We start from the raw sequence: 26,887 nt of genomic DNA on the forward strand, positions 1-26,887 counted from the left end.
TCATCAAACACATTTAACTATTAGTCAAAGATAACACAAGTAAACACAAAATGCAGTTTTTAAATGAGGGTTTTTATTATTTAGGGAGAAAAGAAATCCAAACCTGTGTGAAAAAGTAATTGCCCCCTGAACCTAATAACTGGTTGGGCCACCCTTAGCAGCAATAACTGCAATCAAGCGTTTGCGATAACTTGCAACGACTCTTTTACAGTGCTCTGGAGGAATTTTGGCCCACTCATCTTTGCAGAACTGTTGTAATTCAGCTTTATTTGAGGGTTTTCTAGCATGAACCGACTTTTTAAGGTCATGCCACAACATCTCAATAGGATTCAGGTCAGGACTTTGACTAGGCCACTCCAAAGTCTTCATTTTGTTTTTCTTCAGCCATTCAGAGGTGGATTTGCTGGTGTGTTTTGGGTCATTGTCCCGCTGCAGCACCCAAGATCGCTTCAGCTTGAGTTGACGAACAGATGGCCGGACATTCTCCTTCAGGATTTTTTGGTAGACCGTAGAATTCATGGTTCCATCTATCACAGCAAGTCTTCCAGGTCCTGAAGCAGCAAAACAACCCCAGACCATCACACTACCACCACCATATTTTACTGTTGGTATGATGTTCTTTTTCTGAAATGCTGTGTTACTTTTAGGCCAGATGTAACGGGACGCGCACCTTCCAAAAAGTTCAACTTTTGTCTCGTCTGCCCACAAGGTATTTTCCCAAAAGTCTTGGCAATCATTGAGATGTTTTTTAGCAAAATTGAGACGAGCCTTAATGTTCTTTTTGCTTAAAAGTGGTTTGCGCCTTGGAAATCTGCCATGCAGGCCGTTTTTGCCCAGTCTCTTTCTTATGGTGGAGTCGTGAACGCTGACCTTAATTGAGGCAAGTGAGGCCTGCAGTTCTTTAGATGTTGTCCTGGGGTCTTTTGTGGCCTCTCGGATGAGTTGTCTCTGCGCTCTTGGGGTAATTTTGGTCGGCCGGCAACTCCTGAGAAGGTTCACCACTGTTCCATGTTTTTGCCATTTGTGGATAATGGCTCTCACTGTGGTTCGCTGGAGTCCCAAAGCTTTAGAAATGGCTTTATAACCTTTGAAATTGAACTCAGGTGTGATAAACCACAGTTAAGTTATTTTTTAACAAGGGGGGCAATCACTTTTTCACATAGGCCCATGTAGATTTGGAGTTTTTTTTCTCCCTTAATAACGTAAACCTTCATTTAAAAACTGCATTTTGTGTTCAATTATGTTATCTTTGACTAATAGTTAACGGTTTTTGATGAGCAGAAACATTTAAGTGTGACAAACATGCAAAAGCATAAGAAATCAGGAAGGGGGCAAATAGTTTTTCACACCACTGTAAGTGCTGATAAACTCTACATCAGCTTTCATGTTATTTTTTAGGAACTGTCCTGTGCATATAATTTTTGTCTTTCTAATTGCTGAGCTATGATAAGCTCGGACAAAGTGGCTCGCAGTTGCACCATGATCTATTCAGCAGATTTGACTTTTGGTGGTAAAAATTCTATTGGGTTGGACTGACTAAAATCAGCTCACTGTATTCCAGTAATTAGTCTTTTTAATGGTAACTTAAAGTGAACTATGTAATAAGTTACTTCTAACTTTAAAGGAACAGTTCAGTATAAAAATAAAAAACGGGATAAATGGGCTGTGCAAAATAAAACATGTTTCTAATATAGTTTGTTGGGCAAAAAGGAAATGTATAAATGCTGAAGTGACTGGATGTCTAATATAATAGCCAGAATGCAACTTCCCGCTTTTCGGCTCTCTTATCTCTGAGTTAGTCCACGACTTGAAGGGGGACTACATGGGACATATCTGTTCAGTGAGTTTGCAATTCATCCTCGGCATTCAGCCCAGATTAAAAGCAACAGTTATGGCCCATGTGCTCCCCCCTCAAGTCACGGATTGGTTACTGCTTGGTCTGCAGGGTAACCAGTCAGTGGAAACCAAGAGAGCTTCAATGCAGGAAGTAGTGATCTGTTTGGTTATGAAACATCCAGTCACTCCAGCCTTTATACATTACATTTTTGCCTAACTAACCATATTAGAAATATTTTTGCACAGCCTATCCATTTACCCAGTTTTTATTTTTATACTTAACAATTCCTTTAAGGTGGCCATACACGGAGAGATCCGCTCGTTTGACGATGTCACCAAACGAGCGCATCTCTCCCCGATATGCCCACCTTGAGGTGGGCAATATCGGGCTGATCTGATCGTGGGTCCTAGGGCCCAAATATCGGATCCTAACGGTGGCTTTACAGGCGGTCGGATCGCGGGACCGCATCAGCGGCCGTGATCCAACGGGATTTTTAGTCCCATCCGATCGAGATGTGGCCGACTTTCGGCCACATCTCGATCGGGGAGGCCCGTCAGGACTTGGCAGCTTTAATTGCCCCGTGTATGGCCACCTTACCTCTTCCATAAACGTTTTTTTGAGGCATCCAGTGTTGATCATAGTTGGAAATTGGGTTTACTTGCCTATATTAATTGGGGGTCGATGTGCTCAGGCCCCAGACCGTCAACTAAGGGAGGCGATTAGCACAGTTGTATTTGGTAATAGGCTGGCACAAACAGGACTTCACTCCATTAATTGATGCAGTTAAAAAGTAATTTATACAGAAAAACATCTTAAAATGTAGCCTTTAATTGTCCATACCCCAAGGAAATTACATGGAAACAAATCCCTTCCGGTGGACATTTTTTTGTTCCTGCCACACTCCATTCTTCTAATATTGGGAATGGAAAAGATCTGATCAAATATTAATGGCAAAAAGCTGCAAAAAATAAAAAAGGGGGGGGGGGAAGTGGGAAGTATTTTTCCACAGCACTGTGGCCAGAGCAGCAAAAAGACCTATGAAAGAAAACAAAATACTCGTGTTCCTTTAATTCGAATTGCTGGTAGTTGTTTGTGAATGTGTCATGGTCCTCGCTGCAACAAGCTGCATCACATAGCTGAAAACCACTGGTCAGCCACTTACTGAACATGATCCTAACTCTTTAAGGTATTCCCAAATCTCTTTCCATTTACCTTCACTGTCCTGGTTCACCTTTTACCATACAATTCTTATTGGCCAAACAGGAAGCTATCTGTAAGGTAAAGTGGGTGTCGTAACTAATCGGGGTAATGTATTGGGGAAATCCTATAGCAACACATTATAAACTGAAGCTTTGATTAAAGGCCATATATCTTAAGGCCTAAAGGAGGAAAATTTGTATACCTAATCATAATACATCCGTGATACCTAGAGGCTCCAGATTAGGGGAAAAAGACACCTTGCAGGCCCTAATTTTAGAATCTCTTCATAATCATAATCATAACAATGTGTTAAATCTGCACTAGTGAGACAACCGTATAAAAACATTTTTTTCACTTAATTATGTAATTTTCACCTATATATAACTACTAATGTACTTGATTAATTTGCCCCTTAGCGGTGCTTAATACTAATGTGTAATAGAATGTCTGTCTGTATTTTGACTGCAAACATTCACTGATTAATGATATGATGATGATCATGAATTTATGATAGAGCAAAAGACAGCAGCATACTTTAGGGTGTAACTACACGGGATATTTTCATCAGATTTTATTTGATCTTGCCACGCAACAGCACAATGTTTGTAGAATTCTACTAAATCTGGTGCCCCTTTAGCTTCTGACAATGTATTTCAATGGGGGAAAAAAAGTCAATCACACACACCATCATATTTTATTTCATTAGATGAAGGGGCAGCTTGAAGCGTTCTCATCTTACAGACTGTTAGGTAGAGAATTATATTTGTATATAAAAAGTGTGCTTGCATCACAAATTAAACATTTTCTTCTATATTCACAAACAAAAATATGTGTTGCAACATGAAAAATCCAGGGCTTACTCTTAGGGTTATTTATTAAGGTTCGAGTTGTGTTTTCCACAAAACTCGAGTTTTCGAGGTTATGTTTTTGCTCAAAGTTTCGTTTTTTGGGTGAAAATACACCATGTAATGTAGGCAGAGGTCCCTTGAACCATTTGAAGGTGATAATAGCTTGCATGATCAAGTTTTTTTCGTATGGTTTTGGCCAAACTCGATTGGAGAGTTTTCAAGTTTCGCAACTTAAACTTGCAGAATCGTGGGTTTTTTTCTTAACTAAGAAACCATTTGAGTTGTGAGTTCATTCAAGTTCATTTGAGATATAAAAAAACTTTCGACCTTTGATAAATAACCCCTAAGAGCCGCTATAGGAGTTTCCAAGGAGCCTAAAATCCGTGACCATCTGATAAAATGTATTGCGACAGTTGTAGTTCTGTTGTGAGTATAAGCCACTTTTGACCATTGTAAAGTTGGGTTTTAAAGCGTTGATTAGGAGCATCCATGACAGTACAGCATGGCTTAGAGCCTAGTTAAATTGCTGCTTCCACCCATTAAGGGCCAAGTTGGTAATTATTAATTATTATTATTTATTCATAGAGCACCAACATGTTTCTCAGTGCTTTAAAAAAAAGTTTATACATCAAACTACAGATTGCATACAGATACTAAATGATAAAGGTCCCTCCCTGCTCATTAGAGCTTACAATCTAAAAGTGAGCCTTGAGTAAAATAACCAGCATATTTTCAGCTCGGAAAAGCAAGCTGTTATATTTTATGCACCCCAGCTGCCTCTTAAATAGACATGTTTCACTTTTGTGGTTGAGAAGAACAGTTTACTGTAATGCTTGTAACATTTGTGATCTGAAGTCGTTAGAGGAAGCCAAATCAGATTTATATTGACTTCTTTTGGCTCTTCTCATATTCTGCTGCCGTGCACATATGGTTCATACTAACAAGTTTGGGTTCTAAAAAGTTATTCATCTCTAGCAAATGAGAAATTTGGAGGAAAAAGCACATGAGGAACCAAATGGCGTTTAGTGCTAGCTGCGAAAACACTTGTATATCGCAAGTAAAATCTCTATCTTGCATTTCTTTCTGCAACAGAAATACAATATGATCTCCTGTATCTTACCAACTCTCTGGTGCTTGTATGGTTCCAGTTAATTCTGCTCTTTCCAACCCTAACAATCTTTCCTAATGTATTTTTCACCAATTAACAATCTTGTTGGTATTGAACGTTTTTCCACATGGGGCAGTTGAAATTGTATTCCTACACTTCAACTTGCCTTGAAATTCCTTTATTTTTGTGCTATTCTGTCTCTCACTGACCCGTCTCATAGTTTTCCTTTCTCTGCAGTGCCCAGTGCCCAAGTCTCTGTGGCTGGGCTGCTCCAGCCTGGTGGACAGCATGCCCTCCCTGCAGTGCCTGTATAACCCAGGGACTGGCGCACTAACAACTTTCCAGGTACTTTCTCTGTCTGTCACTCCCACAAATTATTTTTCTTAACCCATTAAGAATATAATATCTATAATAATTACTGGTTGTGTATAGTGTAAGAGAATGTTGGAATTTCCAACGTCTGGTGATATTTAAGATGTCGTCTACTCTTGCTCAAGCTTGCCAGTTGTCGGTGATGGACCAACACAATGAAGCTATTAATCTGATTGTTGTAACAAAACCTTTCAGCCAAAGACTGTCCTTTGTGCCCTACATACACATGGTATCTTGGTTCAAAATTCTTTAGACTACCTCCTATAGGCACTCAAATTCTTCTACAGCAAATACCTCTAGTCTTGTGAATTTCAAGCTAGAACAGGGGTAATTATTATTTATTTTAAAGGCAGTTAAGAAAATAACTGAACCCAAACAGCCCAGCATTTATATAGAAGTATGCAGGGCTTCCAAGAACATTCCCACTAATTGTACTCTGTTTAGCCCAGTATCACGGTTACAGCTAGCAATGATTAATCTGTGACAATCCATCATTTAGTCTGTTCCTACCTGAGAACATCCGTTTTCAGATGGGAGCTCAGAAGTGCCCATATATTACAGTATGGGATATACTTTAAAGGAAACCTATACCCTCAAAATGAATACTTGAGCAACAGATAGTTTACATCATATTAAGTGGCGTATTAAAGAATCTAACCAAACTGGACTATATATTTTAGTCAATCTTGCCCTTTTACATATCTTGCCTTGAGCCACCATTATGTGATGGTCTGTGTGCTGACTCAGATCACCTGACCAGAAATACTGCAGCTCTAACTGTAACAGGAAGAAGTGTTGAAGCAAAAGACAGAACTCTGTATGTTAATTGGCTCATGCGATCTAACATGTATGGTTTGTTTATGTGCACAGTGAATCGTACGATCCCAGGGGGTGGCCCTTATTTTTTAAAATGGCAATTTTCTATTTAGGATTAGCCAATGGCATATACTACTTAGAAGAGTATATTATTATGGTTTATTTACACAAAGCAGGGTTTTACATATGAGCTGTTTAATCCAATATCTTTTTATAGAGACCTACATTGTGTGGGGGGTATAGTTTTCCTTTAAGCAAAGTCTTGCCATCGAGAGCTTCCCTGTCTGTTTCAGTAAATGTCACTATGGGCCTGTTCCTGGGCCACTCCTTGCTGTTTTGGTCTATTCAGCATCAGTAGATCATTATCTCTTGGGCACCACTGCATTTAATGAATCCCTCTAAGTATAATCCTAACTACAATTCCAAAAAGACTGGTAGTCCTAAAAGGTGATATCCTGATTTTTATTTTTCCCCAATTTATTTATTTATTTTTTCCTCAGTTGATTTGTTTGAAACTTTATTGGGCATACAATTTTGTTTGCTGAGGCAGATAATTAGATATAATTTGTGGATTTCTGTCTCATTCATGTAATTGTTAAGGAAATGCCACCTTGTTAAATGTTTTGAGAAACGCTCTTATATATTAATGAAGGCTGCATGCTGTCCATATTATTGTCCCATTTCTACACTCAAGCACCTTATTGTATCCAGTGATTAGTTATAGGATTATTGTTAATGAGGCGCACACAGTTTTCTTGGCATTTCTTTTCTGGAATTGAAATGGAAAGTCTACTACATTTTTTTTGTCATGACAAAAGCCTGAGCTGTAAAACTTGGTCTAACCAGTCCCGCCTTCATCTCAGTGTAGCATTATCTAAAATCTGGTGGCATCCAAAGTTTCAAAGGAAAGAAAAAGAGAGGAAAAGATTGCCCATCTATAATTTAGTCACTGAAATGTGTTTCTTGTGTCTAATCATGCATTCATGGTAGTTGTGCAGCAACAAATTGCTTGTGTGGTGTTACCCTTAATACAAAAAATATGTTTCTATACTTAGTTTTTATCAAATGATTTATTCTGTCCAGAGTATTAATCCGCTAGGATGTAGTTGTTCCCGAAAAATAGGATGGAGAAAGTCGGACAGACCGTGGGAGAGAGTTCCAGAGGAGGGGTGCAGCCCTTGCAAAGTCTTGAATGTGAGGAGGTAATGAGAGAAGAGTTGAGTAGCAGGTCAGTAGAGGAGCGTAGTAAGTGGGTGAGTATATAGAGATGAGTTCAGAGATGTAGGGTGGGGCAGAGTTATGAAGTGCTTTGAAAGTCAGTGACATTAATTTGATTCTGAAAGGTAACGGAAGCCAGTGCAGGGATTGACAGAATGGCGAGGCAGAGCGGTTGCTGAGGTATATGAGCCTCGCAGCAGTGTTCATTATGGACTGGAGAGGTGACAGTCTCTGGAGGGGAAGGACAATTAAAAGAGAGTTACAGTAGTCTAGACGCGATATGATGAGAGAGTGAATAAGAATTTTGGCAGCATCTTGGGTGATAAATGATCGTATTTTGGATATGTTCCTTAGGTGGAAGTCACATGATTTAATAAGTGACTGGATATGAGGAGTGAATGACAGGGCAGAATCTAGGATAACCCAAATGCACCGGGCCTGGGGAGAGGGGGTGATAGTGGAATTGTAAACTATGATGAATACTTCCGGGATGTTACTGGTGTTAGTTGGAGGAAAGAGAACCATTTCAGTTTTAGAGAGGTTTAATTTAAGGTAGCGTTGTGACATCCAGGTAAAGATAGCGGACAGGCAGGAGGAGACGCGAGTTAGGAGTTCTGGGTTAAGATCAGCAGATGAGAGATAGATCTGAGTATCGTCAGCATAGAAGTGGTAGTGGAAACCATACGAGTTGATTAATTTGCAGAGGGAGGAAGTATAGAGGGAGAATAGTAATGGTCCCAGGACAGAGCCTTGAGGAACTCCAACAGAAAGAGGTAGGGGAGAAGATTATACCCCATTGTAGGAGACACTGAAGAAACGATTGGTGATGTAATAAGAGAATCAGGACAGGGCTGTGTCACGAAAGCCAAGCGAATGGAGAGACTGGAGGAGGAGAGGGTGATCTACAGTGTCAAATGCGGCTGAGAGATCAAGCAGAAATGATTGTTGGCTTTAGCGGTTATAAGGTCATTAGTTAGTCAAGTCAGGGCAGTTTCCGTGGAGTGTTGTGGCTTAAAACCAGATTGTAGGGGGTCCAACAGGTTATTGTCCGAGAGGAATGAGGTTAGTCGGTTGTAGACTAGGCGCTCAAGTAGTTTAGAGATGAAAGGTAGCAGAGAGATAGGTCGGAGGTTGTCAAGATTGGAGGGATCAAGAGAGGGTTTTTTCAGAATGGGGGTGACAAGAGCATGTTTTAGTTGAGAAGGAAACAGTCCAGTTGAGAGCGAAAGATTAAATAGGTGAGTTAAGGCTTTGATTAGACAAGGATTGGTATTGCGGAGAAGTTTTGAGGGAATCGGATCAAGCGGGCAGGTGGTAAGGTGAGAAGAGGCCAGAAGCTTTGAGACTTCCTCATCAGTGACAGGGGTGAAGGAGTACAGGAGAGACTGGGGAGTGTGGAGGGAGGGTGGTGGAAGTCTAGGGGGGTTGAGTAGTGTAATGTCCCTTCTGATAGTGTCAATTTTGTTTTTGAAGTGCTCAGCAATATCTTGAGCAGAGACAGATGTGCATGGAGGGGGTGGAGAAGGGGAAAGGAGAGTATTAAAGGTGGAGAAAAGTTGTGCTGGTTTTTTAGAAAGGGAGTTAATGAGTAAAGTATGTTTGTTTGGCTTGGAAGAGGCTGGTGTTATAGGAGCGCAGGGCAGATTTGTAGCTCCAAAAGTCTGATTCTGAACGGGATTTGTTTAGCCACCAACTTGTCCAGTAAGTTATTTTGACTTTTCATTATACTTTTCAGTCATCTACATACTGTGGTCCGTGTCCGAAAAGAAAACCTAAAATTCTTCAAGAAACTATTAAAAGTAGATATTGAGATTGTTGTGAATTAAAAACTGTACAACCTTGCCTAATAGCTAATGGAATCGATTCATTAGAAAGGTTCACAGTTCTGCGAAGCTAATACCCTTCAACTTGTAATTCTTGCTAAATTTAAATAGAACATTGGCACAATACTTCATTAAACACGAAGCTGAAAGGTTTGCTTACTCTACGACAGTGCTGCTATTTGATGTGCGTTTGTATGGGCCTATGGGAAATAAGGAGCTTTATCTAAATTGAAGAAGTCTAGAATTCTCTGGATAGTAGTGGTTTCTTTATGAGGTCTGATGTGCTGTTTCATTTAGCCATCAGTATTCTGCTACTGTAGCTTTCTGCACAACATTGACACAAATTGGTGACTATTATTCTAGAGCTAGCCCCTTATGATAAAGGGAAAAAGATTGAAATGCAAGGGTTGATGGCTATAAGCCATTTGATTTTGTGTGTTTGTGCGTTTATTAGCACAACCTCTTGGGCCCCAAATGGTTACAAGACATAAGAGGTGAGATATGTGATTGACAAGTCAGAAATGCATTAGATCATGCATCCTGCCAGAGTCTCTGGTTCTCGCTGTTAAAAATGTCAGCATCTCCAAGTTTGAATGGCAGCCCGAGGGCCTCAGAAGCCTTTTGTTTTCTGAGATCGAAACACAAATTGGTTGTATGCCTTGAACGCTTCATCCCGAGCAGTAATTTCATCTTTTAGCTAAGAACCACTCGCTACATGAGCAAAGTGGCCTGTAAACAATAATACCAAAAATAAATAAATAAACAAGGTCATGTTTCTGCTGCGCTGCTCCACCAGTGGTGCTGACCTCTATCACACTGAACATCTCTGCTCTGATTGTTCTTCCCTTTGGCATCTCAAGAAGAAGAAGGGAAAAAAAAAACCATGGACAAAGCAAGAAAAAAAATGTAGACTTTTTTTTTTGTTGGATTTAAATGCCCTGTAATAGTCGCTCTGCGGTTTCATCAGTTGTGTGCCATCTGCTAAACAAGAATATATAGGGTGTCCGCTATTGAAATGTATCTGCTTCTTGGGGTCTAGTAGTTCTGTGTTTACATGTATGAGTGGTAACTATATGAAAGAGTCTGAACACATACATCATTTTTAACCAATTTTTTGAAACAAAAAATGTCTCCGCTCTTTGTTTTTCCCCCCCCCTTTGTTTAAAGGGATGGTTCACCTTTTGTTAACTTTTAGTATGTGTTCGAATGACTAATTCTAAGCAACTTTTTAATTGGCCTTCATTTTTTTTTTTGTTATAGTTTTTGAATTCTTTGCTTTCTTCTTCTGACTCCAGTTTTCAACTGGGGTCGCTGACCCCATCTAAAAAAAATTGATCTGTATGGTTACAAATGAATTGTTCAGGTCCTCGCCTATTCATATTCCAGTCTTTTATTCATATCAATGCATGAGGCCTATGCTAATTTGGACCCTTGCAACCAGATTTTTTTTGCAAATTAAGTAATGGCCAAGTTATTATCCTGGTTCTCATGTTGCAGAGTTCCTTTTAGCTCTCTCCCAACTTAAAATGAGTCAGGCAAGGACCATGATCCTTTCTTTTCAGTGCTGTCCAAATTTTTTCACGAGTTAGCCATTAATCTACTGCATGTTTAAGGGCTATCTTGTATAAATTGATGTCATGCAGTGGACTCTATAGGTAGACAGTGGTCCCTAAAAATAATTTTAAAACCTTTCATCTGCATTGCATATAGATTTCTGATGCACATTTAAAGAAAACTAAATGCACAGCACTTTAATATAATTAATAAATACAGGTATAGAATCCAGAAAGTGCTCAATTACGGGAAGGCCATCTCCCATACATTTTAATTATTTGATTAGAACTTTTAAACTTATTGTTTTTTTTCTCTGTAATAATAAAACATTACACCATACTGAATCCAAACTTGGATATAATTAATCCTTAAGGGGGCAAAATATTCTATTGGGTTTATTTAATGTTTAAAGGAACAGTAACAGCAAAACATGAGGGTTTTAATGGAATGACCATATATTGTAGGTACCCTGACCTGGTGAAATGGGTATGTTTACTTCAGTTCATATAAACAAGCTGCTGTGTAGCCATGGGGGCAGCCATTCAAGCATAAGTCACCGTAGATAACCAATATATTCTGAAGAATATTGTATACTACAGAGAATTTATCTGTTGTGTATCCTGTGTCTTTTATACTTTTCAGCTTTGAATGGCTGCCCCCATGGCTACACAGCAGTTTGTAGAGTATCTGAAGCAAATATGACCACTTTGCTAGGGCAGGACAACAGTACATATTGTCATTCCATTAAAACACTTGAAATTTTGGTGTTACTGTTCCTTTAAATGATTTTTTTTTTTTTTTAAGTAGACTTGGTATGATGATCTAAACTACGGAAAGCTCCTTTATTTTGAAAACCCCAGGTTCTCGGGTTCCATATCTTTACTGCATCAGTTGCATAATGGAGACACACCACAAATTTTTATACACTATTCAATTAGATCATTAATGGAAGCATATCAACACGTATAAATGATATGCTTGCCCACAATACCTTTACAGAGGATATGGAAAACCTTGCAGCAGGAATATTTTTGGCTAATTGTAAATGTAAATACAGTGAAGCCTCAATTTTAAGTAGCCTGATTTTCCACATTTTCCTACATTTTACATGTTTTTATCTGTGGTCCCAACAATTTATAATGCATTTCGATGGGTGCATGTCCCTGGTTTAAGTAATAATTTCCCGGGTTTTAAATCACAATTTTGTCCTGATGTATCCAAAAAAATTTTTTCTCTATGAATGTAATTATTTATGAAATAGAGGTTTATAATACTAACCAGATGTATATTTTGCCATGGTTCTGCCTGGAAATGGTCAATTCCAATTAGTCTGCCCAGTGTCGGACTGGGATACCAGGGGCCCACCAAAAACCCTTAGACAAGGGGCCCACCCAAAAACCTTTAAACCAGGGGCCCACTCAAAGTATTATTTTCTTCCTTTACTTACTCAACCTCTATTCTCCTATTCTCTTTTCTTTACATGCTATAATCTATTATTCCATCTATTTAGCCTCTTTATTCTCATAGAAATAGGGAATGGTCATGAAATAGGCCAAATGTTTAGAAGCAGGAGGGCCCACTGACACCTTGGCCCACCGGGAGTTTTCCTGGTATCCCTGTGGGCCAGTCCAACACTGAGTCTGCCACTTATACAGTCCTGCACTAATCACTTATTGCTTTGAGTCCTTGCTCATGCCCCTAATAGTGTAACTTTAATGCTGCAATGCTTAACTCTTGTTATTAACACAGTAAATATTGTATCTCAAATTAAAAGGACTCCTGTGCTTATATCCTTTCAGTACTTGAAGAAAAAGTTATTTTAACACATTTTCCTGATTTTACATTTTCCCGGATTTTACACAATTTTTTTCCTGGTCCCCTGAAAAACGTAAAATGAGGGTTCTACTTAATGTAGTTCCCCAGTAATGCATGCTTTGTTCTTGGTCTGCATGTCTTGACATAGGTCAGTGTTGTAGACTACACAATGATGCCCAATATTTTATTAAGGACCCTATCATTTTATGATCATCAGGTTAAACTCCCCTTCAACTGTATTTTGTATTCCTGAGGGAACATAGAATGCCAGTGACTTCAGCCACAATAGCCAAAGTGGGCTTTAGTACAGGGCAGATTTTAATTGATTTGGTACTACCTCTTGAGATACTAAAAATGTGCAGATTCCAAAGTGCTCAAGATCTCTACCCTTGTATACTGGCCTCTAGAACAATCCATTTTGCTTGGTAGACTTTATTTAAGCTTGACTTTTTGTTGGGGGGAGTTCACCATTTCACTAGAGCAAGCAGCAAATCTTAAAGTGATGCAATCATACATAAGCAACCATTATTACGTTATTGACCGTAATGCTAATAATTTAGAAAAAAATAATAATTTAAAAGGAAATCGATAAAGCAATCTCAGAATTGTGATTCCTAATGAGTTCACCTCATTAAAGACACGGAGTAGAGTTCAGTTCCATACAATCAATAAAGCCCCCCGAGCCCCAGATATATGATGGTTTCATGTTCATTGTGGTTGAAAAAAAATGTAATGTTTTTCTCTAAATGTATATTTTTAAAAAAATAATTTGTGTTTAGACGTAGAGAGAGATCTTGAGTTATTTGTGTGTACAGTAAAACCTCTATTTTACATCCCCTGATTTTCCCACATTTTACACCGTTTTTTTTGTGGTCACACCAATTTATAATGCATTTCAATGAGTGCATTATATAATGCTTTCCTGGATTTTACTACAAATTTTGTCCTGCTTTTCCCAAAAATGTCTGTTTTCTTTTGGTGAAATTAAGAGGTTTAGGGGGTTATGTAAAAAAAAAAGTAGGGATGCACCGAATCTAGGATTCGGTTTGGGATTCGGCCAGGATTCGGATTTGGTTGAATCCTTCTGCCAGGCTGAACCGAATCTGAATCCTAATTTGCAATATACAAATTAGGTGCGAGGATGGAAATCGTGTGACCTTTTTGTCACAAAACAAGGAATTAAAAAATGTTTTCCCCTTCCCATATGCAAATAAGGATTCAGATTCGTTTTGGTATTCGGCCAAATCTATTGCGAAGGATTCAGGATTTCAGCCAAATCCTAAATAGTGGATTCGGTGCATGCCTAAAAAAAAGCACTACGTTTGCCAAGGAGCTGTAACCCATAGCAACCAATCAAAAGGTAGCATTCACTTGTCACCTATTTAAAAGCATACATCCTATTGGTTATCGGTTACTGCTCCTGGGCAAACTTAGTGCCTTTTATTACATAACCCCCTATAAATACTAACCTGATTCATATTTTGCCCTGGTTCTGTCTTTAAATAGTCAAGGCCACTTAGTATGCAGCTCATACAGTTGTGCACCAATCACTTATTGCTTTAGGTTGTGTATGTGACTGTCGGAGAAGCCTTGCTCATGCCCCCCATAGTGTAACATTTGCAACATAGTCTTTCCAAAATTCTCAGTTTCCTAAGGATTCACTGGTGCTGATTGGTCATGGCCAAATGCTCTGCCATATCTCCTTGGTAATCACACGTGTGCCCATTGGCCACCTAGGTGGTGTACTAAAGTGGCCTGATGTGACTCTTTGGCCCCTGACCAAATTCTCAAATCATAATAGGAGCATATATTGACTTGCAACAGACCTTGTAGTAGTTCTTGCCTTGCAGATAGTTATGTGCCTCATCCCTGGCCAGGTATTGGTCAGGCAAATCCTCTTTGTGGTTCAAGTCTGGCTTGCCTGATGTCAGCTTATTTATGTTCAACTAAAACAAAGTGGTTGGGTTATGCAAGCTCCACCCAGATTGATTTCAAGTGATTGTCACTGTTGTCTCTCCTTGTGCTGTGTGTAGTTAAGCAGCGATCTTGAAAAAGACAAAGACCCTTTTGATTTTAGCCTTCCATAAAAACTTGGTCACTTGGTTAAATCCTAATGTCTAATTTTCATGGGCCGGTCCTAAATCGAGCGCAAAAGAGTTAAATACTATGTGGACATTCATTTGTCTGTAATGCAAATACTCCTCTTTTCTGCACCACTTGGCACCGATAGTAGTTTGTGTCAAGGGTGATAAGCAGTTTGACTTTCAACTGTCATGCGAAACCATGCATCAGCAGAAAATTCCATAGAAATGGTAGAATTGGCGGGCAATATGTTTTCACTAATGAGGTTGAAAGATGTGTGTGTGTGTGTGTGTGTATGTATGTATATGTGTGTATGTGTATACACACACACACACACACACACACACCCCACACCCCACACACACACACACACACACACACACACACACACACACACACACACACACACACACACACACACACACACACACACACACATACACACATACACACATACACACACATACATATATATACACACATATATATACACACATATATATACACACATATATATACACACATATATATACACACATATATATACACACATATATATATATACACACATATACACACACATACACACACATACACACACATACACACACATACACACACATACACACACATACACACACATACACACACATACACACACATACACACACATACACACATATACACACACACACACATATACACACACATATACACACACATATACACACACATATACACACATATACACACATATACACACATATACACATATATACACATATATACACATATATACACATACACATATACACATACATATATTGTGCGTACCCCCTCTTGTAACATATGAGGATATTGTAAGTTACCGAGAATTTTCATGACCATACATACATACATACATACATACATACCACACTCTCATGACTTTTTTAGGGCAAAAGCAAAATGGTGGTTTATTATGTCGTTTCGGCTCCTACACCCAAGCCGACTTCAGGAATGTAGGAGCCAAAACGTCATAATAAACCACCATTTTGCTTTTACACTAAAAATGTCCTGTGAGTGTAGTTCATATTTTTTTTATATATATATAGAGATATAGAGATATAGAGATATAGAGATATAGAGATATAGAGATATAGAGATATAGAGATATAGAGATATAGAGATATAGAGATATAGAGATATAGAGATATAGAGATATAGAGATATAGAGATATAACCAGCACACAGGCAGTTGAGAATTGTGGAAAGTGGGTGCTCCAGCTTTACTAATGGACACACACACACGCATATCTTTCAACCTTATTAGTGACACATAGTCACATATTCAGACCTCTTGATAAAGGTCTGAAGATGTGACTTAAATGTTGATTTTGCACAATTAAAAGGATTTTCTTAAGCAAGTCCTGTGAGTCATTTTGACACGCACACGCACACACACACACACGTGTACACACACACACACACGTACACACACGTGCTATAACTTGATTTGTATATATTATACCAAGTTCTTGCAGGTACCATTATACCAGGTATGAGTACTGAGTACCCTGTGCTGACGACATCTGCTTTTCGAGGTTCTGAAGTGCTTTTATAATCCACTTATTGAATTTGCTTTTGTTTCTGGGGTTGCAGGCCACACTAATTGAATTTGAATCGGTTCTGTGTATATTTGTAACGAGAAAAGCTTAAACCTTAGGGAGTACCATGAGTAGCAAACCTGGCCAATCAAGTGTACTGTGCTGCTCTCTAATGGCCGTGCCTAGTATTGCCACATCACTAGGGACTATGGATGCCTCGCTTATCCATGAGCTCCACTGCACTCGCCACACTTCCTTGTCACCGTTTAGTTATTGTGCCCTTATTTCACATGTTGTGGTTCAGCAAATACATGTAAGGGGTTTTTACTTTTTGTTCATATTTCAAAACTGGTTTAGATGAAATATTATACATTAAATGGATGGAGGTAATTTTTGAAGGATCAACATTCTACTTTAAAACCATTGGCACTGCGGGTGTGTCCCTCATATATAATAGAATTTAAGTATACTGGCTGTAGGGATTCTGCTGCCCCTTTAGGAAGCATTAAAGATATAGTTCAGCTTGTTTTAAATGGAATAAACTGGCCTTGTTAGCATCTCTTCATTTGATCTGCTTTATTATCTTTTTTATTTTTTTACTTGCCTAGCTATTCTGACTTTCTCCTTTTTGTTTTTAAAAGTTTAAAATCCAATTTGGCTGACCCTAGCTAGAAAAGGGCCGTGTCTCTGCAATGTTGTTACTTTTTGTACCTTATCTATCTTCTCTAGTTCTTTGATATTATCTTTCTGTCTGTCATTCATACTACTGTCTAGTAGTTGCTAGGGAAAGTGTGACCCTAGTAACCAGGTAGCTGCTAATTTGTAAACTGAAGAACAAGTTAAATATTTTAGACCATAAAAAAAAAGACATTGCAGATTGTCTTAGAATCCTGTTGTCATTGTCAGAGCTGTTCAGTTGGAGGCCTGCAGACCCTCCACGAGATTTCGAGTAGGGATGCACCAAATCCAGAATTCTGTTCGGGATGCTGCCATTTTAAGCAGGATTTAAGTTAAAATATATAGGGCTTGGATTACGGCATTGGTCGATTTTATGTTTCTCTCATGTGCCAAGCCTTTGTCCAGTAGAAGCTAGGCAATGGCAATTGACAATCTACTACTACCTAGATGTTTCATTCATTTATATTTAAAAAGGTTTTTATTAATTTTAAAAGCCCCTATCATAATGTGCAGGATTTCCTTTTTCCTTAAAATAGAAAGGACAATTGACCTATTGGTTGACATTTAGGGGGGTTATTTATCAAAAGTCGAGATTTTTTTTTTTTTATATATATATATATATATATATATATATATATATTCCTCGACTTAACTCACAACTATAATGGTTTCTTATTAAGGAAAAAGAGAATGGGGGAAAAACCTGATTCTGCAAGTTCGAGTCAACAAAAAAAAAAAAAACCTCCAATCGCTTGAATCGTTTGTTTTCGGGCAAAACTCTCAGAAAATAACATCATAAAGTCTATGGACATCTTTAAATGGTTCAAGGGACCTCTGCCATTGACTCCTACATGACCTCAAAAGGTTTTAGATGGTGTTTTTTCGTAATCAAGCTATTTTTTAGGGTCCGGGTTTAATAAATCTCGGAAAAATATAAAAAAAATGTGAGTTGACCAAAAAAAATAACCACTCGAAAACTTGCATTTTCATGAAAAACTCGAACCGTAAAAATTCTGCCGATTAGATTTGCTCGAGTAAAGAACACTGTATTGCGTGTATTTATATGAATGGGAGTTGCTGGTACTTCTCTACAGGCTCCAGCACACCATTAGCCAAATTCAAAAATGTAAAATATTTGCTGACCTGAAAAGTAAGCTTTGAATTAAGACAATAAATCTCCTAGATTTTTTTTTTTTTTTATTTGAGGCTATAATAGTTTCCCTCTAACATTTCATAAACAGCATGGTCATAAAGCATTAAAAATATCAGAAAAAAATAAAAATTTTTCAATGTTCAATACTTTTGGCTGTTTAGCCTTTTGTTTTGGCGCCCTCTAGTGGCCAGACTGTTAATTTTTTTTTTCATTGTGCCTTAAATCTCATTTGTGAGAGGCGCATTTCTGGAAATGCAAGTCCTTTATATAGATTGGGGGGGTTGGGGGAAAACTTACCTTTTTCTGACACAGTGGTAACTTGGCTGTTCTGCTGTAGTGTTCAAATTCACATTGGCCAGGTTGTTCTGTAAATTAAACACTGACAGCTACCCCCGGGGAAGCAGCCAAAGTATTTATGATGATGTGCTGATTACACAAAATACACTGCAAGCAGAAAACAGCTGCAGAGAACAAGCGGCTGCGAATGAATACAATTAGGAAGAGCACCCTCATTGTTTCTAGTGGAGGAAGGAGAAGGCAGCATGCTAATGAATGGATGGGAGACTCTCGGAGAGAATGGCTTGCTGGGGACCACAGTTTATGCATCATTTGCTCTTCTGAGCTCTTTGTGTTTTTAATACAGTTAATCAGACACCATATATATGATTAAAGGGCAGTGATCTTGATATGAGGCCATGGCAGTTTATATGGAGGTATATACGAGGTGGAACTGCAAAGGGTGCGCTGCTGGTTAGGGTTGTGCACCCTTGAGGAGGTAATATTTATAAACAGACATATATAAACAGGCTTCACAGAAAGCTGTGTACAGGTATGGGACCTGTTATCCAGAATGCTCGGGACCTGGCGTTTTCCGGATAGCCTAATTTGGATCTTCGTACCTTAAATCTACTAGAAAATCATGTAAACATTAAACAAACCCAATAGACTGGTTTTGCTTCCAATAAGGATTAATTACATCTTAATTGGGATCAAGTCCAACGTGCTGTTTTTATTATTACAGAGAAAAAGAAAATCATTTTTTTAAAAATGTGAATTATTTAATTAAAATGCAGTCTATGGGAGACGGGCATCCCGTAATTTGGAGCTTTCTGGATAACGGGCTTCCGGATAACGGACCTCATACCTGTATTTGAAATCAATGGGCATATTTAAAACAGAATAGAGTGCACTTCGGGGAAATTCCGTAGAAGGTGTTTAGACCCTACGCCTTTCTTGAAAGCAATTGAATTGCACTGTTTTTGTACTGGATCCCATATGTTGTTGTTGGGGACTGCTGTTCTAAGTCCAGTTACTTAAAGGGGAAGTAAAGTCTAAAATAGAACAAGGCTAGAAATGCTGTATTTTGCTTTACTAAACATAACCATGACTTACTGCACCACAAGCCTAATCAAACAAATGATTTATGCTTTCAATGTTGGCCACAGGGCGTCACCTTCTTGTAACTTTGTTAAACATCTTTGCAAGACCAAGACTGTGCACATGCTCAAGTCAAATATCTGCCATACAGCAAGACTGATTAATAATCAGAATATACAGACTGCACTGGGTCCTGTGCTGTCATGTAATCTAATGTGGATTTTATAGGTTTTGTATTGTTTAATACAAACTTACTCCAACTCTGCAGAACCAGTGGCTGCAGCAAAACTATCCTCCAAATAGAATCCCAGTTTATCTGTTTAAATCTGGCTCCATGATCTATGTCCCTGCAGCTGGAGTTGGAAACAGTAAAGGGGATGTAAAGCCAAAATAAAATACAATACAAAACTCTACACAGTAGCAGACTGCTCTGCAGTGAAACAAACAAAGCTGCTTGAGTTCTGCATGGCTGGGAAGTAAGGTGGGGGCTCCCCCTGCTGTTCATAAGTATGATTGTTTCCCTGCCCAGCAGTTAGGGACCGTCTGACAATTCCTATCCACAGTAGTAAATGAAGGGAGAATTCCACTGCATACAGTCAGGTTTCTTATAAAAACGGTACACATTTTTTAATTAAAGTATATTGGAAATAGGTTTCTTTTCCATTAAAGAAAGTAAAAATTAGATTTTATTTTTTTGCCTTTACATGCATAGAGTCAGCAAGGCTAATTTACAAACTCATTGACGCTAAGGAATTACAATAAGCCTGGATTTGATCATTCCAGTGTTCCCATTGGCTGCCGCTACTGACTTGCGCCAATTGAATTGCTAATGCCATTATTACACAGAGTATCGCTTTTTGAGCACAAATGCAGGGTTAAAAGTTAACGCCACATCTCGTGCATAATATATCCAAATGATTTGATTTGCATCCATATTGGTACATCTTGCACAAGTTGTGGCAGTTGAAACGCATGGTAGGGGAATTTCAATTGTAAGCTCCTCTGGTACATATATACCCAGCTGAACATTTTGGGTAAATATTTTTTTTTTTATAGCAATCCTGGGGAGCGGGGTTGAGGGTTCTAGTTGTACCCCTTGCGAGAGGTTGTTGTGCCTGTAATGTGTCCGTCACTTGCAGCAACCCCTGACGTTCTCCGATTGCTGACATCTATCCCATGTGGCACAGCAGATTCCATGTAATCATCTCCCTTTAATCAATAGAATAATTGATAAACCAGATAAGATTTAAACTGATTAACTCCTAGCAATCCCCCCTGGGGAGGCAGTGAGTGGCTTGTGACGTGGGTAGTGTAGCCTGCAGATGAAGTGCAGCTTGAATGATGTGTTTTTATTTGCTTAATGACGGGGAGGGTGTTAGAGTCAAGTGTTTAATTAACCCAGCAATGGGCTGCACTGTCACTTGCACACACATCCGTCTGATTGAGATATCTCCCCGACAATACTGACTGGGGCTGCTTATATGGGGCCGAGATGGAAAATTGCATTCCCAGGGCTTTTGCTGGGTCATCGCTCTGAAGGAAAAATCTGCATCTGAATAAGTATTCCCCTATGGGGCTTGGAGTTTTACCATTAATAAACAACATATCCTTTTATCCAGGGGATCAGCCTGTATCTAGATGGTGACCTACGATGATCATATAATATGTCCTGAAATAAAAAGCACAACAATGAATCTGCAATGAAAAACAATCTATGTAATCGGTTACTCATGGACTATTTATTTATTTTTTTTGTACCACTTTAACTGATCAGTGTTTTTATCACCAGAATCCCATTTCTTACCTTTTATTCCATTGGCAGGGCAAGCAGTGGCACATAGATTTCTTTCCAGAGCATTACATTTTAAGTATTGATGCACTGAATCCAGGATTCGGTTTGGGATTCAGCCTTTTTCAACAGAATTCGGATTCAACCAAATCCTTGTGCCTGGCCAAACAGAATTTGGAATCCTAATTTGCATATGTAAATTAGTGGTGGGTAGAAAAGTCCTGTGACTTTTTGTCACAAGAATTTTTCCACTTCTTCCTTTCTGCCCCTAATTTGCATATGCAAATTCGGATTTGGTTCAGTATTCGGACTGAATCTGGGTGACAGGACCACTTTAATACCTCCTTGGAGGTGCAAATTTGATGAGGCCCCCCACACCCCTCCTGTAAAGCACCCTTGGTTTCAGCTCCCCCGGATATCTAGGGCATTTCATCCAAAATCTCACCACAATTTACTCCAAGCAGGGGTTTTAGTTGTACCTATGAGACCAAATAAAAGTTCTCCCCAAAACACTTCCTAACTGCCAGTCAGGCTGAGCCCTCAGTTGCTGCTCTAGGCCTCTACTGGTGCGCAAGGCTTGGGTTAAATAGAATTTACTCAAATCAGCGGTAAATGTCATTCAAGTGCTTAAATTACAATGAGACAGAAAAAGGGGCTATAAATCTCTAAATGTTGATACGATCATGAAGTAGAAACAGTGGAATGGGTGCACTAGACCCTCAGCTTGGGGGGCGAAATAACAATCAAGCTATACCAATGAAGGGAGCTTATTCACATTGGAAAAACCATGGGACCACAAATATAACATAAAATATCTCTATTTATTGGTTTACATTAAAAAAAAAAAAGAATATCTCCTACTGGCCCTACACGTTTTGTGCTTCTAGTACACTTAAGTTGGCCATAGACGCAAAGATCTGATTGTACGAATCAAGGATTCGGACCGTGTGTAGAGTCCCAACATTTTTCGTCCGGCCAAGATCGTCGTTTGATCGATCGGACAGGTTAAAAGATTTCTGTTGGCTGCAGGTAATATCTCTGCATGTATTGCCGATCTGACAATTTTCAGTGGGAGACTGTCACTAGCTTTGGTCGGACATAACTTTCGTACGATTGCTGTCGGGGGCAGAACATCGGCTGATCAGTTCTTTTTCTACTTTATTTGATCGGAATGGTTAGTGGCAGGTCGGGAGATGGGGTAGTACGATCGGATCTTTGCGTCTGTGGCCAGCTTTAGTCTTGGGCTCATGACTGTTGGGTAGGTCATTGGGGAGATTCCATACACCATGCTTGTGGATTTGTTATGTTCCAATTTAAAAAAAAAAAAAAAGTTTCTCCCACCCAGAGTGATGGTAAGGGGAAACCATTTTGAAGCTGCCCAAATTGACTTATCCAGACAGTGTCAGGCGATTATTGGTCTATGTATAAGGGTTTGTCATGGTTTAGCCATTCCATATATGGCTGAAAATCTGTTTATATCAGTTTCCAGTGGCTTGCAGGCTGATCTGATTGTTGGCCCATGGGCCAGCTTTATTTTGCAAGCTATAAATTGTATTTAATGCAGATGGGAATTTGAACCCAGAAAAAGAACTGCTAAATTGATGGTTTGTTCTGATCATTAGTGATGGGTGGAAATAGTTTCCATAAAGATAGCGCCTGAGTTTGGCTGCGTTGGGCCTAACCAAATATTAATCACAGCTGAGGAAGTTTCAGCAAAATGAGTTGTTTTTTTTTTTTTTTTTTTTAATATTATTTATTTGTTTTGGAAGAGCTATAAATTTGAATATGCTCCCGCTAACTACGCAGATAAATTTGTGTTAGCTGGAAACTCCAGACAAGTGTTAAATATTAAACAGCAAATATTAAAAATGTTATTTTGCATTAGAATAGTGTTTGTGCGGTGAATTAAAAAAATGTCTATCTAATGGAGTGGATGTGACTGCGCGGCGCCTTTTTGCGGCTAATAGCACAGGGTTTCACACAAGACCCGATGCCTCGCTAAATAAATAATGCTTATTATTTTTTAACCGGCTCGTTTAAATAGGGAAGGAATTATTTAAGAAAATAATTGGGTTCATTTTGTTCATCAAGCTTTTTGGCTTTCATGTTGCAAAGTCAAAAGTGTAATATTTCCCCCAACTCAACTTTTATATTTGTGGTTTTGGGCTAGTTTGCTGCTTTTCAGTATTCTCAAACTTGTATTTCTTGCTGAATTACCGGTAACATCATTATTCATTTGTATCTTATTTATTCCCTCTAAATAGACTGTAAATAGTAATGATAGAGGTTATTGGATGCAAGCAATAATATTCTGCATATTTGTCTTTATATTGGGAGCTACATTTGCTTTAGCAGTATAGCAGCAGTACCAGTATACAGGTTTCATAACTTAATACAGGTATGGGATCCGTTATCCAGAAAGTCCAGAATTACAGATAGGCTGTCTCCCATAGACTCCATTTTAATCAAATAATCCAAATCTTTAAAGAATGATTTCCTTTTTCTCTGTAATAATATTATTACCTAACTGAGATATAAATAATCCTTATTGGAGGTAAAACCAGCCTATTTGGTTTATTCAATGTCTTCATGATTTTCTAGTAGACTTAAGGTATAAAGATTCAAATTACAGAAAGATCCTTATCCAGAAAATCCCAGATCATTCTGGATAACCGTTTTCCATACCTGTAGTTGCTTGGGAATTCCAGGCCTTGAACAGATCTTGGGTTGTTGTAACAAACATTTCTGGCCTCCTTGATATATATTTGCATATAAATTTAGTCTGCAGCTTATTGTCCAGTGTATAGGGCCCTCCGACCACTTCCCTGATCGATATCTGGCTGAAACTTGGCCAACTGTTGATTGGCTCGGCTTAAAAATTCTGTTTGATCCAGGACCACATCAGTTTGTTGACCTTGATCCAACAGCCCATTATGATCCAATTGTTGGGCCCTAGGGCCCACGATGGGATCAGCCCAATATCCCCCACCTCAAGGTGTATGGCCAGCCTAAGAGAGAGATCCACTTGTTTAGCAACCTCCTCATTAAATGGGTGTGGGGAATAGGATGATTTCTGAGGAGTTTGTTATCTATGCTTAAACCAATTTTGCTTTACTTTTACATACTATTTTGGTTCTATTGCCTTTCACAAGAGTCCTGCAACGGGTACCCACTCTTTACCCCCAAAAACCTGCGGTACCCTGTGGGTAGAAGTTCCAGGTGCGGGTATAGACTCGGGTAGGGCCGCGGGTCTTCAGAATAGCGATTTTTACTCCTTTTTTCTGATCACGCCTACTTCTGATGATGTCTCTCGGTTTACAATGACAGCACTTCCTGATTCTTGATGGTCCGGGTTGCGGATAAGGTACTGTCAGGTCGGGTAGCGGGTCCAAGCGGATAAGACTGCAGGTTGCGGGTACTGTTTCAAAAAAATGGACCCGCGCAGGACTCTACCTTTTACTTACATGAAGTAGACTTATACATGGGGTATCGTTTCATAACATAAAGTATAGGCTCCAATTGAATGTTGAAATTGTTATATCTAGGAAAAACGTGTGTGTGTGTATACTTTTTGTTGGTAAAGGAAACTTGTATGTCCATTTGACTTTTTTACTTTTTTGCTTTGTAATCTGTCAAGTAATTGCAGTGCTGTTTGCCTATAAATATTGTGCATATTTTTAACATTTTTATAGGCTTGTTTTACTAAAACCACCAAAAAAAAAGTATGTCAGTCGACTCTTTGCTTGTCAGAAATTGTAGGATCTATGGAACTGGCATAGAAGTATCAGCATGCCAGCAACATAGGATCTACTCTCTAGTTAGAGTTGTTCTCTAATCTCCCAAGAAGTGGTTTTAAAAGGTTATATTGTAAAGAATTCTCAATAAAACATTATATTGCACAAAAAATTCCGCTCTGTTTTTGTTGATTTAATTTCCCTTAGAGTGAGGGCATAGATTATTGTGCACATTGAAGGTTATTTTCTATTTGCATAATGGCATCTTCAATGCTGTCATGACTTGCCTGACATCATTATAATGGCACCATCTGTTGATCAGAAATAGATGGTTGTGTTCACAGGCCACAGAGAATGCTGAGAAGCTGCGACAAACAATATGGCAGCTCTCACATTTATGTAGAGCTGCTAATGAAATGACAAAATCCTTTCCTTTCCGTCAAGTGTGGGCTCGTATATAATTTTCTTGTAGTTTTATTCTTAAATGGACACATGTTATTGGTTAACTTTTTGGAAGTGACCATGTATAACTAATTAATAACAAGCAAGTGTCAACTTCACTAGGGGCAAACTTTAATCATCAAATTGGTTCTGAACACATTTCTAGATTTATTTTGAATTTTGCTTTTTCATCCTTTATATTCAAAACAAGTATAGTGGTGCAGACTATATTAATCTTTTTTTTTTTGTTTGTTTGTTTTTTCCCCCTCATATTTTTGAGGTGACTTTCTTTATAACCTTCTGTCCTCTCTGTTGATGTAGACCAGAATTTCTTAGCCTTTTTCTCCTTAAATCCATATTATGTTTGGAATCGAGCTTTGTTCTTTTGTTTAGTGGCTCAGAATTAATTATTTTTTCCTACACTTGACGGTACGGATAGTAAATTTCACTGTATTAACGGGGCTCATGGAACCCCACTCTAAACGGCATGACGACCCAATTTTGTGTCCTAACCTAAAGGTTAAGTGTCCTTGATGTAAGAGACTGTTTTGTTGATGTCCAACTCCTGCTTACTTTGCTTTTTAGTTCTACTAAAGCTCCCCATAGACGCAAAGATTTCTCTTGCCGAACGACCGATTTTAGTTAAGTCCGACCAATCCTTCGAAATTATCGTGCGGTTAGTGGGATTCGAATGATCGAACATCTTACGATTTTTCGGCCGACATCTGTCAGGAAATTGATCGGCCAAGTTAAAAAATCTTTGTCGGTCCCAGTGCAATCTATCTATGTTTGCAGAGACAAGCAGGCAGCTCCCCTTTGTTTTCCTGGCAAATTGGTCTTTTTAGTTGATGGACAATTCGTACGATCGTTCCGAGATAATCGTAGTCTCATGATGATGATCGGATCTTTTCAAAATCTCAACATCTATGGCCAGCTTAAGAGTCTTGGCCACCACTGGCTGTAGTCCGCTTCTGTTTTACCATGATCAGCATAAGTAATTGTAAACTAAAGCTGGCCACACCTCAACCATAATTGTATATTGGATATATATTGGTGTATAAGACGTGCTTTCCTGGACCGGTTCATGTTGCGAAGGGCCCAAGCTGGTGGTGATGATTAATTGACCAGATTTTCTGTTTTGAGTGATCAACTCTAATGTGATTACACATGAAATAATGATCTGCCAGCTTAAACGTGATTGATGAATTGCTTGCTTGCTTCTTCTGTTCGATCCCCACACCAGCAGTACTGTGCTACCCTCCATCAAAGACCCACTTACCTTTCTGATTCCTCAAATGTGCCCTTTTTTCTTCTGCTCTCTTGGGTTTTAACTTATGCACCATGTGCCACCCATGGGTATTTGTTACCAAAACACATGCACCTCAGATGGCCAGGACGTTGAGTTGGTACCCCGAATTTTGCTCGACCCTGGCCTTTGAAAAAGAGGGTTTTGCAG

The 26,887-nt window shown here is 38.8% G+C and overlaps 1 protein-coding gene across 12 annotated transcripts in view; it reads left to right on the top strand.

The window, feature by feature from the left end:
* Nucleotides 1–26,887, top strand: part of btrc.L (beta-transducin repeat containing E3 ubiquitin protein ligase L homeolog) — a 117,789-nt gene that overhangs the window by 24,866 nt on the left and 66,036 nt on the right. For 4 of the 12 annotated variants that reach the window (XM_018225237.2, XM_018225240.2, XM_018225238.2 and 1 more), the window contains one exon: nt 5,231–5,338. The exons of the other annotated variants lie outside the window; for them this stretch is intronic. In XM_018225237.2, the coding sequence (XP_018080726.1) occupies nt 5,231–5,338 (108 nt within the window). The remainder of the gene's footprint in view (nt 1–5,230; nt 5,339–26,887) is intronic. 12 annotated transcript variants of the gene reach the window in all.

The sequence above is a fragment of the Xenopus laevis genome, chromosome 7L (assembly GCF_017654675.1).
Source record: "Xenopus laevis strain J_2021 chromosome 7L, Xenopus_laevis_v10.1, whole genome shotgun sequence".
NCBI classification, from domain to species: domain Eukaryota; kingdom Metazoa; phylum Chordata; class Amphibia; order Anura; family Pipidae; genus Xenopus; species Xenopus laevis.